The sequence below is a fragment of the Eretmochelys imbricata genome, chromosome 10 (genome assembly GCF_965152235.1).
Source record: "Eretmochelys imbricata isolate rEreImb1 chromosome 10, rEreImb1.hap1, whole genome shotgun sequence".
In the NCBI taxonomy this organism is placed as follows: Eukaryota; Metazoa; Chordata; order Testudines; family Cheloniidae; genus Eretmochelys; species Eretmochelys imbricata.
The window spans coordinates 25,491,118-25,510,418 of NC_135581.1; the positions used below are offsets into that span (position 1 = coordinate 25,491,118).

A 19,301-nucleotide genomic window follows, 5' to 3' on the forward strand; every position below is an offset into this window, starting at 1 on the left:
ATACATTCCAAATGTGTATTTAGCACCATCTAGTTTCCCATTTTTTATAAAAAGCAAGAATATTTAAATGCAGATTAATGATAATGCAACATCATGGTGTATTGTTTTCATTTCCTGACTTGTATGAACTTAAAATCTCAACCCCATTCTAATTAATTTAAGGTGGTTTTGTTTGGTTTTGGAGAACTTCCTGCTTGACTAGGGAACATAACTGAACAGAGGATTTAAGTTAATATTTGATGGGGGTAATGGATGAGTTGTGTCCAGTGAGCATCTGAGACTCTGGCCCGGTGGTTCTCAACCTGCGGCCTGTGGGCTGCTGGCAGCCCAGTCAGCACAGAGCTGTAGCCCATGTGACATCCTCAGAGCCATACAGATAGTATTGGATGCAGCCCACATAACACAGTGGCCCACAATGGTAAATAGGTTGAGAACCACTGCTCTAGCCTCTGTATGATGAAGTACATACCATGAATGTTGCACATTGCTTCATTTAACATCTCTGAAAAAGTCATCTTATCAAGTGAAAGGCCTCAGATATTGCTGTAATTTCTTTTTATAAGAGGAATTCTATCCATATAGAAGTGTTCATTCTTTTAGGGGAGGAAGTCATTGTGCACCTGGGTCTAGACCCCTGGTAATTTTGGATTCTGCCTCTTTTGAAAAACATTTTTGACTCTGTCCAGGGTGCTGAATAGCCTTTGAAGGTAATAGACATGCTTGTGAACTGTGGGAGATTAGCTTTAGTATAAACAGAAGTGTGTTATAAGGGAAAGGTTCCTCTTACTTAAGACTGTATACCTGATATCCATAGCCACCAAATGGTCCATGTCTTGAATGTGTTAATTGTTTTCATATGGAAACTGTGTGTTTAGCCATTATAATATATCCACTGTTAAAAGTATAATAAAAATCAAAACAGATATAAAAAGTAAAGACAAATGCAGGTAGCTGTATCCTTTTGAGATAAGCTTTTAAAGTCCCAAGAGTTCTCTCATTAAATGTGTGCATGAAGGTGAAACTTATAAACAAATACATAAAAAGAACAGATTTAGTATTGATCTTCAGTATTTTGTTTGTCCTTAGATAAATGTTGCAAGCCAGGTGTCAGTCTGACACTATTAATTCTAAAAAACATAAATTGATCATCAATCTGTGTATATCATTTTCATTTTTGATAAATAAAATGTATTGATTATTTGTTGGACAGTAAGACTTGTGTGCTACTTAATTTTTTCAGTAAAATAGGTTGATTTTTTTCCAACAGTATAGATGATTTCAGTACTTATTCAATGGCTGACTGCATCTTATGATACTGGCTTGCAACCAGGCTCAAAATGCTTTTGAATGGACAAAAATGAAGATGTAGTTCAGCAATATGGCTGCTATACTAGAGTTGTGCATTTGACTGGTCAAAAAATAATTGGTCAGATATTGGTTAAAAATGGTCTAATATTTTAAAGCACTGATTTATTATAGCAGTAACAACAGTATAGAAAAAGAGTAATGGCATGTCTACACTACAGCCAAAAGTCAACCTTTGTTAGTTGTCCACACTACCTTCCTTCTGTCGGTTGTGCATGTCCTCACCAGGAGCTCTTCCACCGACTGAAGAGGGGCAGCATGGGGGGCTGAGAGCCAGGGCTCTCAGCTCCGTGCAGCTCCCTGTTGGGAGCCCGGCTGCCCCCCTGGGCTCTCAGCTTCTGGCTGGGAACGGGCAGCAGCCATCTGGACTTCTCTGTTCTCTGAGCAGGGAGCCTCCAGGCAGCAGCCTGGCTGGGAGTGGGGAGCTGGGGGCAGCCGGACTCTACCTGCCCGGCTTTCTTATCAATTTCCTTGAAATTGTCAAGATAGTTAACAACCAACAGGGACACTACATTGCCCTAACTACACTGATATAAGTGCTACGCCGCTCATGGAATTGGAGTTACAATGTTGGTGTAGGGTGGCATTAACATCAGCAGGACATGGCTGTATTGTGTACGCTGACATAATTAAGTTGACATAAGCTGCCTTACATTGACCTAACTGTGTAGTGTAGACCCGGCCTAAGACTTTTTATGGTAAATCAGTAAGCTTGGATGGTAAGCTCTTTGGGGCAGGGAATGTGTGCTTTAATTTGCTTAATGTGCTTTGTAAACCCCACATACATTGATGGCCTGTTATACAAACAAAGACATACCTACCTACAATGTTTGTTCTAGAACGGGTTCTCAAACTGGGGGTCAGGAGGTTATTACATGGTGGGTCGCTTTGCATCCAGCATTTATAATGCTGTTAAATATATAAAAATATGTTTTTAATTGATAAAGGGGTCTCACTCAGAGGCTTGCTGTGTGAAAGGGGTCACCAGTACAAAATTTTGAAAACCACGGTTCTAGAAGATTGAAGCCAATCAAGATGTTCGGCTTTAAATAGCTCACTTTTTTCACCAACAAGTGGTATTAGAATGTAGAGAAGTGGGTAATCAAGACATTTAATTAGGCTTGCTTATAGATAGCACCATGAAACAATGAAAAAGGTGGGCTGCTGCCTGTATCAGGGCATTCTTCCTGGAATATTTGACAATGGTCAAGTAACAGGCAGTCAATTGACCAGCTTGCCAAGTGTGCACTATACTTTGTTAATTGGGTTGGGTATTCTGAAATCCATGTTGGTGGTTATTCAAGAAACAATGTGGTGACTTTCATTTCCTGCTCCATTTCTAGCAGCTAAGTTAACAAACAGCTATCTGAGGAAGAGAGAAACAGTACTAGAATATTTAACTCTTGTCATTTATGTATATTGAATCATTTGCATTTCTTTGAATTCTTTAAAGCTAGGACTCTGCAGTATTTATTAGGGAGGATGACTTGTTGATTTCATAGTGCTGCTTGCTAGGTATGTTAATTGGCAGTGTCTGGCATGTACAAAGGAAAATGGCTGAATAATGATGGGTGTGAGAGCTGCAACACAAATATTTGTTGATATACTGATGATAAATGCTTGGCCTAGTTTTTTGAAATCTGTTTGGTTTACTGTACTGTTTCTGTAACAAGTGAGTTTTAGATGTACTTATGGCTTGTTAGATCAATACAGCCTATCCAGCTCTTGGGAATGCCATGTCATTGCCTGCTGGCCAGCAAGGAACAGGTATCAGTGGATCCACCTTGGTTTATTTGCCTTCCAAGGCTAATGAGCTCAGACTGTTTGGATTTGAAATCAGTTTTCCTTCTCCTGGATGCTGTTGGTTCATGGCGTCTTATTCTGTAATATTCAGTTCAACTCCTATGTTTCCTCATGATGGGCTACCCCCTGCAAGATGCACCTCTATTCCCTTGTATCCCTGTACAAGGATGTTTTTAAAATGCAGTTTTAAAATTGTAAATTAGCTTATTAAATAAAAATAATACCCTTCATTGTAAATAGGTAGTCCCTGTCTCCAGTGCATCCTACTAATTAACGTCCATGTTCTGATAGCGATACATTGTACAACTTTTAAAATGTGACCTGAGAACTATGTTTCAGCATAATAAGAGAAATATTAATTGGACTAGTACTCAACTGAGCTAAATGTATAATCCTAAACTTAATAAACTTATATGAATGTATATCTTAATCATCAGCTTCAGATACGAAGTCTGATATCCCCATTTCTGTTCTGTAGCACGTGTGTGGCATTGTCTTTTAGAGCCACTCTGTAGGCTTGATCCTGCAATAGATCTGCCCAAAAGAGAGACTTATGCCTGCCTAGTGTCTTACTGAAGTTAGTGGGCCTCCCTATAGGCAAAAGGATCTCCTCGCTTGGATCTGATTTTCATGGTTTATGTCTGGAGAGAGAGAAGGTTAATGTTTTCTGTGTGAACTCTTAGCATGTGTGAGTGATCCATATGGGAGTTGGGGAGATGTTATGGAGGGAAAGGAGTGAAAACAGTGTTGTGAGCGTGTGTTGGTATATCTCATCAGAAGGCATGCATTTTTCAAGTCAAACTTCTTATACATCATGAACCTTATTTTTTAGGTGCATAAATTCTCTGTATATGTTCAAACAGCTATATTAGCACAAGTTAGCAATGGTAATGAGAGAGTTGGCAAAGGGATAGTTTTAAATATTTGTTAATGAAACGTCCTAAGTTTTTGCTCTTACATGTGCTATAGTGCTTGCTTTTCCTTTAAAAGGCAATCAATAAGACTGCTTATTCAGCCAGTCTTAGACTAAATTAATTTGTCTGTTAATCGATTAATCAGTATTACTTCAGTTCTAACTGTATGCCGTTTGAAAGGACCTAAGAATAGTCATTTAGAAATTGTTAAATATATATGTATTGTATTTAATAAAACTATCAGTCTGGACTACTAATGCCATATAGGAAAGTACATATATCTGTTAGGAATGAAATTATAATTTTAAGTCTGTTCTGCGTTAGTATGACACTTAACCAGTAAGGGTTTGCCTACACAAGGAAATTTACCAGCAGAATTATAGTGGTATAATTATAGCTATGACTGTGTGTGTGGACACACTTATTCAGGAGTAAGAATACGGAATAAGAGTGCCTTTTTCTGGTATTCTTTATACCAGAAAATGTTTGTCATTTTGAAATTTTCCCATGTAACAAGCATTAAGTCACTGATAATTTTTTTTTCTTATTAGCTGGAGATACAGATGATCCACCAAGAATTACTCAAAATCCTGTCATCAATGGGAATGTAGCTATGGCCGATGGACACAACAACACAGAAGAAGACATGGAAGATGGTAAGTAAATATGACATGAAAGTATCATTGGGAACAGAACTTGTCATTTATTTTATATTTGTAGAGTGCCCAGCACAGTGGTACCATGATCATGATTAGGGCATCTGGGTGCTGCTCTAGTAAAACTGATGTAAAAAAATTCTAATAATGATGTTATTTCAGGTAAAGGGTTATTGCTTCTCCATGGAGAAAATAAAACAATATCTAAATTTCTGTATGGGAATTGCCTTTTAGAGTAGTCATTCTTCAAGAGTGGGGATCCCAAAAGCTGTCAGCAGAAAAAATAAGCATGTTGTAAATGCCTGTTCATTTTAAATCTTGCCAGAGAGTGGTATTATGCATGATCTTTAAAATGTATCATGCACCACTTATTATGAGAAATACAGTGCATTAAATTACTTTACACTGTACTTGCAGCTGTCCCAGCAGGCATTTCCAGTAGAGTGTACATTGGGGTCCCCAGGTGTTTTGCTAAGTAGTCAAGTAGCAGCTTTAGACAACTTTTATAAGTTTTACACAGTGGTGACACTTCTTGGAAGTGGACCTCATTCTGGTGATCCAAACCTTTATAACATCAAATGTTCTGTTTGCGGGAACTAGTTGGGAACTTCAGCTAGTGCAAAATGCAACTGTCGGCTTATTTAGAGGTATTTCCTTTTGGGTGCATATTACATGCATTCTCTGCTTGATTTCTGATTCATCTGAGTGCAATTCAAGATTTTGTTTTGACTTATAAAACCTTTAATGGTTTGGATACTGACCACATTAAAGAGTTGTGCTCTGTGTGGTGGCAAGAAGAGAGAGCATTTTGGCTGAAACCATAACTGGCTGGTAGTTATGTCAAATGACTGTTACCAGTGGTAGTAAAGGGTTATTTAGTATTGCCTTAGAGAAAATGGTAGCACAGACTGCAGACAGAGGGGAATAAATATTCTTGATCTTTAGCCAAATAGCACAAAAGGGATTCAAAGAGTTTATATAAAATTATACCTTTCTTTTGCTTGATTTATTCTGCTATGTACATATGAGAGTAAGGTTTAAAAGAGGCTAATTGTGACCATGGCTGATAAGGAAGGCCGATACTTAGATAAACTACTTCCTCTTCAGTTAGAATAGCTTTAAATTTGCGTGAATGCTATAGGAAACAGTTCTAAAGGCAGGGAAGAATAATCTTTTAACTATAAGCATGGACAAATGCAACAAATAAAATAAATGCCAGCAGTTTGTGCATTAAGGATATTTCCTAAAAAAATCTCTCTTTTTTGTTATCAGTCTCCCTCACCTGCATTAATTACAGGGTATAATAAAACATGGGCAATGCAGCTGATTCTTCTCAAACACCTCAGGTGTAGAGATGTAGACTTCTTCAAGAAGATTTTACTCTTATTTTCTACTAATAAAAAGTGTGTGAAGTAAGTGTTGTCCTGGACTTGAAAGGACAGAATAAATGTGTGAGGGAAAACTAGCTTCATGATACAAAAGCTCTATCCTGCTCTCATAAATCAGGGGCATTACATGATATTGACCAAGCTGAGAGGCATTCTTTTACACATTCTAGAATAAGAGCTACGCAGAAAATATGTGACTCATCTACCAAAAAGAGTTTTATTTCAGGACTCTGTTGTTTAGACTTTCTGCAGCATTCTCAAAGACACTGGTGAGACTGAAAATCCCAGGAATGTGTGTTACTTTCATATACTAGATAATCTGTTAATATCAGTTAGCCAAAGAGGTCATTAGTAGTGTCTTACAGTAGAACCTCAGAGTTACAAATACTTTGGGAATAGAGGTTATTCTATTTGTAACTCAATGTTCATAACTCTGAACCAAATGTTATGGTGGTTCTTTGAAAAGTTTACAAGTGAACATTGACTTACAACAGGTTTGTAACTTTACTATGCAAAAGAAAAATGCTGCTTTTAACCACCTTAATTTAAATGAAACAAGCACAGAAACTGTGGTCTTACTTTGTTTTAAAAAAAAAAAATTAAAACTTTCCCATAATTTTTAGTAGTTTACATTTAACACAATACTGTACTGTATTTGCTATTTTGATTTTCTGCTACTGCCTGATTGCGTACTTCTGGTTCCAAAAGAGTTGTGTGGTTGACTGGTCAGTTCGTAACTCTGAGGTTCTACTATGGTTTCTCTGAGGATCGATGGGTTAGCAACAGTTTGATTCAACTGTTATATGCCATTCTAGTGAAAGGAAAAGCCTTTCTGTCCAGGGGAAAAGTCATCAAGATGTAGGAATTATTGGAAGAAATGTAATATAAGAACAGGTACTTTAAGATCACTGACACACTTGGGAACGATAGAGTTTATATGCAGGTGCTGCCGGGGACCAGGTTATTTAACAATACAGTCTTTGTGAATATTTAAAATGTTACACATTTTTATTGATTTGTTAAACTTTTCTTTATGCACGCCTTGTTCTGTATTTTTGAAATGTGTATTGTGGGGTGAAGAATATCTTCACATTATTAAATTTCATTTTAGTTGTCTTATATTTTTGTTTTACAGACACAAGTTGGCGATCAGAAGCAACGTTTCAGTTTACAGTTGAGCGTTTCAACAGGCTCAGTGAGTCAGTGCTCAGTCCTCCTTGCTTTGTACGGAATTTGCCATGGAAGATTATGGTGATGCCACGACTGTACCCAGACAGACCACACCAAAAAAGTGTAGGATTCTTTCTTCAGTGCAATGCTGAATCTGATTCCACGTAAGACCCTTTAAATAATTAATATACAAACTCATATATGGCATTATTTAATTGTATTGCAAGACCAAGATCTGGTAAAATTATTTAATCTAGTTTTTTCTACAGAGGAGAGGAGGTTTACAAGCTTTTTGGTCTCTGAAGATCTTTCTGCTTCTCATATACTCTTTGCTTCCCACCTTCAAATCCCCGTATCCCAACACTGATCCTTCGTTTAGGCCTACTTGGCCAAAAATCCCTGATGGAACTCATCCATTCTTCTCTTGGACTGCTCAGAGCAATGAGAGGAGCCCTCAGTCAGGATGGAGCACACTGCCTCAACAACGTTGCCACCCTGCTGGCCTGGGAAAGGAAGATTTGTCCCAATTTTATGCTAAAATACTACTAAATATCCCCATAACCAATCTGAGCTATAAATCCATCTCTGTGATACAGCAGTTGCTAGGTAAACTAGGCAGGAAGAGCATTTGTTGCTAGTATATTTTAAAACAATGGCTTTCTGCCCTTCCACAGTCCCATGGGATTAGAAAGAAACTTTCCATGTGGGCAGGTTATTTCATAATTGTACGTTACACGCGTTTCCTTCATCTTTCTCTGGAACATCTGGTGCTTCTCACGGTCAGTGGCAGGATACCAGAATAGAAGGATCACTGGTCTGATTGACTATGGCATTTTTTATATTCATAAATTTTGCCTGTCAGAATATAGCTGTACATGAGAATTCAGACCTTCAGTGCTGCCCCAAGTCTGAACAGAAGGAGGGAAGAACCATGCAAGAAAAGTGAACCTGTCCAGCAAGAAAAGTAATGGCTTCCTGAAGAGGAAACCCAGTCATTTCCAGAGTAGGCATCATAAATATGTGGTTTTATCCACACCAGCCGTGGCAGTTTGATCACCCACTGTCAGGCACAGCAAGCAGTGGCTCACACCCCAAGGGAAGGATCCCATAGATAATTTGTGGCAAAGCACATTAAACCGACTCATCTGCAACTCTAATAAAGGAAGTCTGCATTTGTAAAGACAGGATACTCTCTGTGTTGAGAGAGACAACGTTCCCCAGCCTTTGGCAGTTGCTGGACAAAATATTTGATTTTGTAAGTAGCAGGCCCACCAGTTTATTGGGGAAACTTTGTAGAGAGTCGCACCTCCCCTTACAGAGTTTGAGTTTCTGACATAGGGAGAGTGTGTGGGGTGAGGGTGAGGGGCAGCATGGGGGTGGGGGGAAATCAGTGAAAGCATTGCCTCTTTGCTGGGTGGTCTCCTGAGACTGCATTGATACATGCTGCTTTGTGGAGGAGCAAGTTTCCTGTCAAGTGCAATGGGTTCATTCTTGCATGATATCACACACCACTTCTGGTTCAATCTGAGTGATGGCAGTTACTCTTCCACATTGTTTTCTTGGTTTTCGTTTTCTCTTGAAGTAGTAGTGTATTTCATCTCTCATACCCTACATAAGTACGGTATACCATGCTTGATGTGAATAGTTAGCCACAGTGATTTCTGACAAGAAACTTCAGGAGACAGCGATTTTTCTCTTGGCTATTATTTCTTAGCAATATTAATGAACACTTTCTGAAAAGACTTCTGACCTTGCTCATGAGAAATCACTGTCATCCTTAAAAAAAAAATCCTAGGAGGAATCAGTTAAGACTGTGTGTAGCAGTTGCTCTCAGAGAGGGACATAATCTGAAACCACATTCCTGAAAAAAGTATGGCCTCTTTAACAACCATTACTTTGTACAGTGCAGCTCCCAAAAACCGGAGATTTAGTTCTTACCAATGCTCCTCACAGCAGTTAAACAAGCCTTAGAATCTAGTGAGGAGCAAAGGTGACCTAGACATCTGTGTACAAATACGGACTTGGTGTATCAAGTAAAATTTGTAAAAGTGTGTGTTTATTACTGAAGAAAACAAAATTGAAATTTGTTTCAAGTGTTATCTTTTAATTTTATAGGTCATGGTCTTGCCATGCACAGGCAGTTCTCAAGATAATAAATTACAAGGACGATGAAAAATCATTCAGTCGTCGTATTAGTCACTTGTTCTTTCATAAGGAGAATGACTGGGGCTTTTCCAACTTTATGGCATGGAGTGTAAGTAACAATATATTAGTTTTATAATAATGGGCTATTACTGGGTTGGGAGGTCAGTCCAGTATATGCACTTGATCTTCTAATACTGCCTTAGTTACCTTTTATTTATAAATTTCTTCCTACAAGTGTTGTTTTAGTGTCTGAATGATGCGTGTGGTATCAGTAGGTTTCATACTAAAGATACGTTTAAGTGCTAATGTATTGCGCATCATAGTGCAGATTCCTTTTAGCTATTTTACCTGGACTTAATAACCCATATAAATATTCCATCATTCCTCCATTGCCCCATCTTTACTGATACTTCACTTAATAAAAATTGTTCCACCAAGTTTCTTTTAAATCTTGTTGGTCACAATCACTGTCATTTAAGAGCAGCCTAGGTTTTCTTGCTCATTTCCCATGTTCTCTGCGTGTGTACAGACATTTTAAATTAATACTACTTTTAATGTTCATCTTAAATTGAGACAGCTTTTTAAGCATTATGGAAGTCTGGGGTCTTAATTCTTCTCTTTTGCTTGGAATAGTTTCCTAAATGAACTGCTTTAAGTCAAAACAAAGCTTTTGATTACTGATTCTGTTATCCACAGGGAGTTGAAATACTGTTGCAAAAACTATAAAAGCCAGAAACAAGACTTTACATTGAGACATTTTTAAAATTATCTATATATTGAGCTCAGTGTCCTAGAGATTAATTGGTATCCTTCAATAATTTTTTAGCTTATTGAGTAAAAGAACTGCATAGATGGTTGCTTACTTAAATGTGCAGATTCTGAGCAATATCCAGCCTGGATTTTTCACTACATTCCCCATTGTAGGATTCAGAAGATAGTTTTGCAGCAAATTGCATATTCTTATTTCTGTTTTATAGGAAGTTACTGATCCTGAAAAAGGATTTATAGAAGATGACAAGGTTACTTTTGAAGTCTATGTTCAAGCGGATGCTCCACATGGAGTGGCGTAAGTATCTCTGAAAAAAAAACAAACACCTCTCTTGAGCAGAAATACACCTCTCTTGAGCAAATAAGTGTACAGAAAAGTCAACCTTTAGAACATTCATTTGAGTTTCAGTTGAAGTATCTAATTTTATTAGTAATGTATGGTACTGTTCAGGAGAAGATCTCAAAGCACTTTTTCAGAATGAATTGATGAAGCATCTCAAGGGGAATATACCCATGTTTCGAAAGCTGCAGAGATTTTTGTGCCAGTAGCTTCTCCACCTATGTTGCTCAATGCAACCGTCTGTAACTTCACTTAGCGCAAAACGCTTTTCAGTATGTATAAACTAATTTTATTTTTCAGTTTAAAATGACCTACAGTCTTTGCCATTGTGGTCTTGACACTCTTGGTGTTAATGTCACGGTCATGCAGAATGGTTGCCATCATCAGTGGTTTGAACACCTAGTTTTAATCCTGCTTTACTGTTTAAGTTTTAAAACTGCCTTACGTGATGCTGAGTTCTTATACTACTGGGTGCCACTTTTCAGCAAGATGGCTGCTATGAACTGCAAATTTTAATTTAAAAATTGAATTTTAAATACAGATAACTAATGAAGTGCTTGTCACTCTGGGAGCCTTCAGAAAATCGTAAAAAGGAAGTTTAACAAAAGAACAGCCCTTTTGTTTATAGAAGTATTGGAATCCTAAGAGTATGTGGTGACAGGCAGTTGTGATGTGTAATCTGTTTTATTTAGACAGAATGTAATACTAAGGAGCACAAAGCTTCTGTTAATAGAACTGGTTAGCCTAGAACAGGAGTTCTCAAACTTAATTGCACTGCGACCCCCTACTGACAACAAAAATTATTACACGACCCCAGGGCCTGAGCCCACCCTAGTCCTGCCGCCCTGGATGGGGAGGCCAAAGCCTGAGCCCCACCGCTTTGCATGGGCGGTGAGACTCGGGCTTTGACCCTGTGCCCCAGCAAATCTAAGCCAACCATGGCGACCCTATTAAAAAGGGATCACGACCCACTTTGGGGTTGCGACCCACAGTTTGAGAACCACTGGCCTAAAACAAATGTTCTATAGAAATATATCTGTATTATGGTTAAGTTTTATATGTATAATCAAATGTAGTTTTAACCATTAACTGCTTTCCAGGTGGGATTCAAAGAAGCACACGGGATATGTTGGGTTAAAGAACCAGGGAGCAACCTGTTACATGAACAGTTTGTTACAGACTTTATTTTTCACAAATCAACTACGAAAGGTAAGACATAGCATTGTAATTTCATTTCAAATATTTAAATAGCAAAAATGATATATTTCAAAATAGCTTTTGTTTTAAATAGCTTTCCATTCTATTTTCCCACACACACACTACCATTCTTTGTTTTCTCCTTTTCAAAAAATTCCCCTTCATTCTGTAAAACTTCAGAGCACAGTAACCCAATTTGGTCATTATTCTGCTTTTTCAAAGCGGTTCTCAATCTCTCTGTTAGCTCCTTTTTCTTTAACTCAGTAAACAAATGGCTCTGTCAAGTAGCTAGAAAAGGTGGTTACAACATCAGTGTAGTTAGTGTACTCAAAACCTGATAAATTGCAATTTAATTAACTTCTGGTAATAAAAATCCAGTTTTAGTGGACTACATGGCTTATGCCATGATGTACACCTTGTATCAGACCAGATCTGAGAATTTGTCTTAATACTTAGGTGTGTTATACATGGGTTTATTGTTTTTTTGTTTTTTGAAAAATAAACTAAATACCTTTGTACATGCCAAAGCCTGAGTTAAGGGTCCATTGCTGCACTGCTTGGTTTGTTAGTGATGCCAAAAATTGTTTCGGGAAAAGGATACTTTAACTTAGCCCTTTGCAGCAGACAAGGTAAAGGAATAATTTTCAACTCTTAATTTTCAATCTGTTGGCTATCTACCGATAGATAGATATGCACACCTTTGTAAAGTCTATGTATCTGTCAGTGACTTGGCCATTTAAAACAGTTTATAGTCATCTTTTCTGTTTTGCTTCACAAGTTACACATATTTATTTTCCAGTGTTGCTTGTGTGTTCATTTATGCTCCCTGTTTTTTTATATATAGTGCAGTAAAATTATTGGTAGTTACAGCCAGTATCTTCCCTTACGTAATGGTGGTACTAAAGCAGTATTGACTTGTATTTTGGGTGGTTTAAACATAATTTAATTTTGACTTCAGTGCATTATTTTTGCTTACATGCTTTATTTTCTTTTTGCATGTCTCCTTGTATATTCTAAAATGTCTTATCAAAAGAAAACTAGCTCTTGCTAGCAAAATATTTGTTCTTATAAATATCTCAAGAAAGCAACATGGAAATGCTATGTAGCATGTAATCCTAGTATAGTGAAATAGTGCCTGGGATAACAACACCTTACTTTTTTTTTTTACTTGCTAAATAAATTCGTGTTAAATCCCTGCTAGTCAGAAGAGGGCATTTGCATTAAGAAATCTTGACTTTCAAAATCATTTGATCTAGGGAAGGTCTCCATTGATTTTAGTATATCCTACCACTCGAGGGCATGATTTTTTTTTTTATTTTATTTTATTTTTAAAATTATTATTCTTCAACAATCCACAAAAAAGCGTCTGCTCTAACTTCGAATATCTCCAATGATGGGAGATTCCATATTCTCTCTTGGCAGCTCAGTTTTTCCTTTATGGTATGGCCCATTTTCCAGTCTTTTAATTACTATTAATATTAGTATTACCATAGTGCCCAGGAGCCCTAGTGATGGACCAGGACCCCACTATGCTTTCTGTGGTTTTGTTTCTCTCTCCTTTATTTCTGCACTGTGCTGCTTGTTCTGAAACATAGTACCAAAAATAGAACACATGCCTTTAAATACCTGGATTGTTTTTGCATGATACACCCGTTAATTTACCATCTTTGAGTGGCTGCAGATAGGTGTTCCACTAAGGCGTGTGTGCGCACCCAGCGCATCAGAGCCAGAGAAATTTGCCTAGCAGTACCTGCAGAGATGGCACTCACACCCTTTGCTTTATAGCCCCTGCCCTAGCTCCAGAAGGGCAGCTCTGCCCCAAGCCCCATCAGTTACTTCTCACAGCCCGTGGCTAGAGTCGGATCACTCTAGGTAGTGTTTCTTCACACTGCCCCCTTTCCCTCTGTCATTGAGACCTTCTTGCAAATAGTTCACTAAGGTGTTTATTAGTGGTACCTTAGGTTGGTTAGTTCGGTTATTTAGCTGTAGTTTTCTGGTGGAATGCCTTCACCAGGATTTGAACATTGCCGGTCATGTGGAAGGGCTATACTGAATAGTGATCCCTGCATGCAGTGTTTATTGTGCCTTGGAGAGGGGTATATTAAGGACAGGGGTTCCATCTCTAAGAACATGACACAGGTGGCAAGGGATTTAAGATGCAAGCAGAACCTGATGGAGCAAGCCAGGAGGCCTATGTCTGCACTGGGGACAGTACCAGCTTCTCAGCTATCATCAGTGTCATAGTATGTTAACATTCCTTGGCAGGACTCAGAGATCACCTGTAGCAGGAAGAGAAGTATAGGGACTCTTGGCCTGCTACTTAGGTGGCCACTATCCACAATGGCCTTGGAATCTCTTGGACACTCCTCTTTCCTTTAGGTCATGACTTCAACCCACTGTAGAGTAAGATCGGTTAACCAACCTGAAATAATTGTGAATGGTACAGATTTGTATTTCTTCTAGTCGTCTTCGTACCATTGTTGAACAGAACAAATTCTTAGTCTGGAGACCTAGCCAATCAATTTCTACAGAATTCAAGTTTTTATTTTCTAAGCAAATTTGTTTCGAGCTTCTTATGTACACTGAGTAAAAACCAATGTAGTGTTCTGAGCAAGGCAAAATTAACAGAACTTTATTTGTTTTTACTGATGCTGTTCAGAATCCTGTGAACAAAATAAAATTGTCTCAATAATCCAACTGGAAAAGCAGTGAGCATTAGGAAAGCCAAGCACTTGAGTTACTTGTGGGGAATCAGACACGAAAATGGAGTCTGGGGGAGGGCTAATGGAGAAAAGACCTTTTCTTCCCTTTTCTTCTCTCCGCCCAACAGCAGTCTAAAATGGCAGAGACCCTTTCCCCCCCATACAGCAGCCATGAGGTTAAGAGGGTGTGGGAAGGAACCAAGGCACTTCCTCTCCTATAGCAATTAGAAGGGGAAGAACTTTAAGCTTTTGTATTGGCCTGTGGCTGGGAGGTGTCTGATTAAATCTAAACAAGGCCCAGGGACAGAGCTTCTCACAAGGGCTTTGCCCTTGGATCTTACTGTTGGAGCCTCTCCACCCCAGTGTTCCGTCTCTGCTTCTAGCTAGTAGGTTTAGTCCTCCAGCTAGAGCGTATATGGTAATTTTTTCAAGCTTTGTGCTAATTCTCTTGATCACGCCTTAGGGCCTTAGACAGATGTTTGTAATTTCATGTAAAGTTATTTAGGTTTGTTCCTTCCTGATCTGGCTCTGCTTTGACCTCTCCCTTTCCTTGTCATCATCCAATGTATTCTGTTACTCAGTAGTTACTTTGCCTGAGATTTCACAAAAAAGGGTGAAGTATTTCCTCCCCCTTCTTGTCATGGTGTTTGCTTTTCCTCTGTTAAGCAATGGATTTAAACTTTCCTTTAACACTGTCTTGCTTGTACAAGTTTATCTTGTTCCTCTTTGTATGTGTTCTGCATAGTGCCTGATTATGTGCCTCTTCTTTTCAGACTTTGTCCCCACATGTCTTTACTATTCTCTTGCATTCATCCCCAGAGGGGGAACATCTCAGGTGTTAATTTGAGATTGTTGTTTTGCCAAATGTATTTAAATGCCTTATATCTTGATCTTGAGACAAGTTTTTCAGTTTTGGGTGGACTGGACATTTCAGTGAGATGGTTTACAAGGGAAGATATTATATAAATTGTTTATCTTGGTTGGAAATTCAGACTGAACTTTGAGTAATTGGCTGATTTACACTAAATTACACAAGCAGGGGGGAAAAGCAAGGGAAGCATAAATTAAATATCACTTTGTGATAACATACAATAGAAACATTTTGTTGTTTGCAGTGGTGGTGTGGCTGTGTTGGTCTCAGAACATTAAAGAGACAAGGGGGATGAGGTCCAGCTTTGTTTGGTGAAAGAGACAACCTTTCAAGCTACACAGAGCTGCTCTTCAAGTCAGATTTGTGTAGCTAAAGAAGAGCTCTGTGGGCGGCTTGTCTCTTTCACGAACAGAAGTTGATCAAATAAGATATTATCTCACCCACTTTGTGTGTCTAATAGAAACATTTAGCATTTAACGGTGTATATACTAATGTATTTAGTCAATGGCCATTTGAGTTTATTTCAAATTTATCAATCAGTATAATGATTGGATATATAAAAAGGAACTAATTGCTTTGCATAGATGCCTCTGAAAATGGAATGTGAAATAAATATACAGAGCTTGATTTTTCAGAAGGGCTGAGCACACAGTTCCTATTGATTTTGGGGTACTCAGCACTATTGAAAATCAGGACAATCGTCTTTTGCTTTGAAGCCTATTGTTGATAATTTTGACTTATCAGGGAGATGGAAATTTTCATGCGTAAGTCTGATATTTTCATACCTGTGTTTGTATTTATATGTAGTAAAAGTGTGTGTGTGTGTGTGTATATATATATATATATATATATATATATATATATATATATTAGACTTGATTTTGACTAACAGAAAGGAATTGGTTGCGAATCTGAAGGTAGAGGGCAAGTTGGGCAAAAGTGATAATGAAGTAATAGATTTCATGATTCTAAGGAATGGAAGGAGTGAGCAGCAGAATGAGGATGATGGACTTTAGAAAAGCAAATTTTAACAAACTCAGAAAACTGATTGGTAAGGTCCCAAGGAAAAAGGAGTATAGGAGGGCTGGCAGTTTCTCAGAGGCAATATTAAAGGTGCAACAGGAAACTATCCTGATGTGAATGAAGGATAGAAATAATAGCTTCAGTCTTCACTAACAAGGTGAATTGTGACTACATACTTAATACAATTAATATTAACAACAAGGAAGAAGGAAAACAAACCAGAATAGGGAAAGAACAGGTTAAAGAATATTTAGGTAAGTTAGATGTATTCAAGTCAGCAGGGCCTAAGATTCACCTTAGGGTACTTAAGGAACTAGCTGAAGCAATCATCTTCAAAAACATGGAAGACAGGTGTGGTCCTTGAGGACTGGAGAAAGGTAAACATAGTACCTATCTTTTAAAAAGAGAAACAAAGAGGACACAGAGAATTAGACCAGTCTAACTTAAGTTATTGAAAAGATACTGGAACAAATTATTAAACAATAAATTTGTAAGCATCTAGAGGATAATAGGGGGGTATGTATTAGTCAACATGGGTTTGTCAAGAACAAATCGTGCCCAACCAACTTAGTTTTCTTCTTTGAGAGGGTTATTGGCCGGTGGATAGGGGGAAATAGTAGACATGATGTATCTTAATTTTAGTAAGTTGTTTGGCACAGTCCCACATGACGTTTTCATAAGCAAACTAGGGAAATGTGGTCTAGATGAAATTTCTGGAAGATGGCTCCACAATTGATTGGAAAAAACCCAAAAACCATTCTTAAAGTATAGTTATCAATTATTCACTGTCAAGCTCAGAGGCTTTATCTAGTAGTGTCCTGCAATGGTCTGTCCTGGGTCCTTACTAGTCAATAATTTCCTTAATGACTTGGATAATGGAGTGGAATATGTGCTTATAAATTTTGTGGATGACGCTAAGCTGGGAGGGGTTGCTAGGACTTCGAAGGACAGAATTAAAATTCAAAAGGACCGTGACACATTTGAGAATTGGTTTGAAATCAACACAATGAAATTTAATAAAGACAAATGCAAAATATTACACCCAAGAAGGAAAAAAATCAAGAACACAAATACAAAATAGCAAATAACTAGCTAGGCAGTAGTACTGCAGAGAACGATCTAGGGTTACAGTGGATGGCAAATTGAATACAATTAAACAATATGATGCAGTTGTAAGAAGGGCGAGTATCATTGTGGGGTGTAAACAGGTGTGTTGTATGTATGACACAGGAAGTAACTGTCCCAGTTTATTTGGCACTGATGAGGCCTACTCTGGAGTATTATGTCCAATTTTGGGCGCCACACTTCAAGAAAGATGTGAACAAACTGGAGCGAGCCTAGAGGAGAGCAACAAAAATGATAAGTCTTAGAAAACCTGACCTGTGAGGAAAGATTTAAAAAACCTGGGCATATTTAGTCTTGAGAAAAGACTGGACCTGATAGCAGTCTTCAGATATGTTCAGGATTGTTACAAAGCGGATGGTGATAAATTGTTCTCCTTGACCACTGAAGGTAGGGCAAGAAGTAATTGGCTTAATCTGCAGCAAAAGAGATTTAGGTTAGATATTAGAAAGATTTTCTTAACTCTAAGGATATTTAAGTACTGGGATAGGTTGTGGAATCCCTAGTATGCACTTTTTTGGGGGAAAATATACACACACACTGTCTGCCCGTCTAAATATTGTGTGTGTTTATATTGATATTTTTTCCCCAAAACATGTTTTGATAACCTAGTTCTGGTGATTTATCTTATATTTGTCTGCACTGCATTTGATAAAATTGTGTTTTATATAGATATTTTATTTTGGTTAAACAGTGTGAGTGGTGTCAATCCACCAGTTTTCTATGTGTTCTTTGTGAGAAGGAGGTTTTCGTAGACATTAAAAAAGTGTCATGAATCACTGCTAATATTATGTGCCTGTAATATGTAAGACTCAAGATCCTGGATCTGTTTCTTTTACTACCTTTGCCCAGGGTAGATTGACTTATAACAAGGTAACATAAATTATATGGACTGAACCTGCAAGGTGCTGAGCTCTCTCTGCTCTCAGCATTAAACTGAAAAACATCTTCTGCAGTTGAAAATGGAGGGAGAATTCTGGCTACTGATACCTGAATTGGAATTTGGACAGAACAGCAGGGTTAATGCTTCTAGAAAATACGGCTTTTTGGTTGAGTGATGAGTGTAGAGAAACGCTGCCCAGAACCTTCTCTCTCTGGGATTACTTTGTGAGGCACTCCAGTACCAACATGAAAAGTGTAGTATAAATACCTAGATAGATACTCTTCCAGAAAATTCTAGGTGCTATGAGCTGGGCATATACTAGTGCTAATTACTATCAAGTTTGGAGCACAGCTATTCCCAAAATACATGTTTCATTCTCAGAGTTTTATAAAGAAGATTGAATTACTGAATTGGTGGAAGTAACTGGATGCAAAATGTTTTGAACTACTATTCTTGATTTTTTGTCTTCAGCAGCAGGTTTGGAAAGAATATTTTCTTCATTTGGGAAAGCTAATTCAAATTTGAGAAATCAGTTAAGAAAAAGGAAAGCAGAATAACTAGTCATCTTGTTTGAAGTAGCTAAGTAATTTTGTGTTTACCGTACAAAGGTGCCAATAGTCCCTCTTTACCATCAGAATGCTGTTTTACATCTAGTTGCCTTATGATACGGAGTTTAATTAGTGAGTTGTCACCTTCCATACACTCAGATCGTGTAAATCAGAACTGGAAGAGGGACATGATGCATATTTATACTGTTGCCTACTTGTCCGTAATTTTTATCCGTAATATCATTTCTTGTATCCAATATGGTAGGACTTTCACTTTCTTGTGGAGACTATTCCAAAGTCTAATAGATTCACTGTCCAGAAGTTTTCCAGAATTCAGGAATATTTTCCTGTATTATTTTTATTCCATTACTTTAGTTATTCTACTGCTACTCTCCTCATTGTACCA

At 37.9% G+C, this 19,301-nt stretch overlaps 1 protein-coding gene across 1 annotated transcript in view; it reads left to right on the forward strand.

Annotated features, from left to right (window-relative positions):
- Positions 1–19,301, forward strand: part of USP7 (ubiquitin specific peptidase 7) — a 102,272-nt gene that overhangs the window by 35,412 nt on the left and 47,559 nt on the right. The window contains exons 2-6 of the mRNA XM_077829103.1: positions 4,634–4,738; positions 7,262–7,460; positions 9,412–9,550; positions 10,419–10,507; positions 11,650–11,758. Of these exons, the coding sequence (XP_077685229.1) occupies positions 4,634–4,738; positions 7,262–7,460; positions 9,412–9,550; positions 10,419–10,507; positions 11,650–11,758 (641 nt within the window). The remainder of the gene's footprint in view (positions 1–4,633; positions 4,739–7,261; positions 7,461–9,411; positions 9,551–10,418; positions 10,508–11,649; positions 11,759–19,301) is intronic.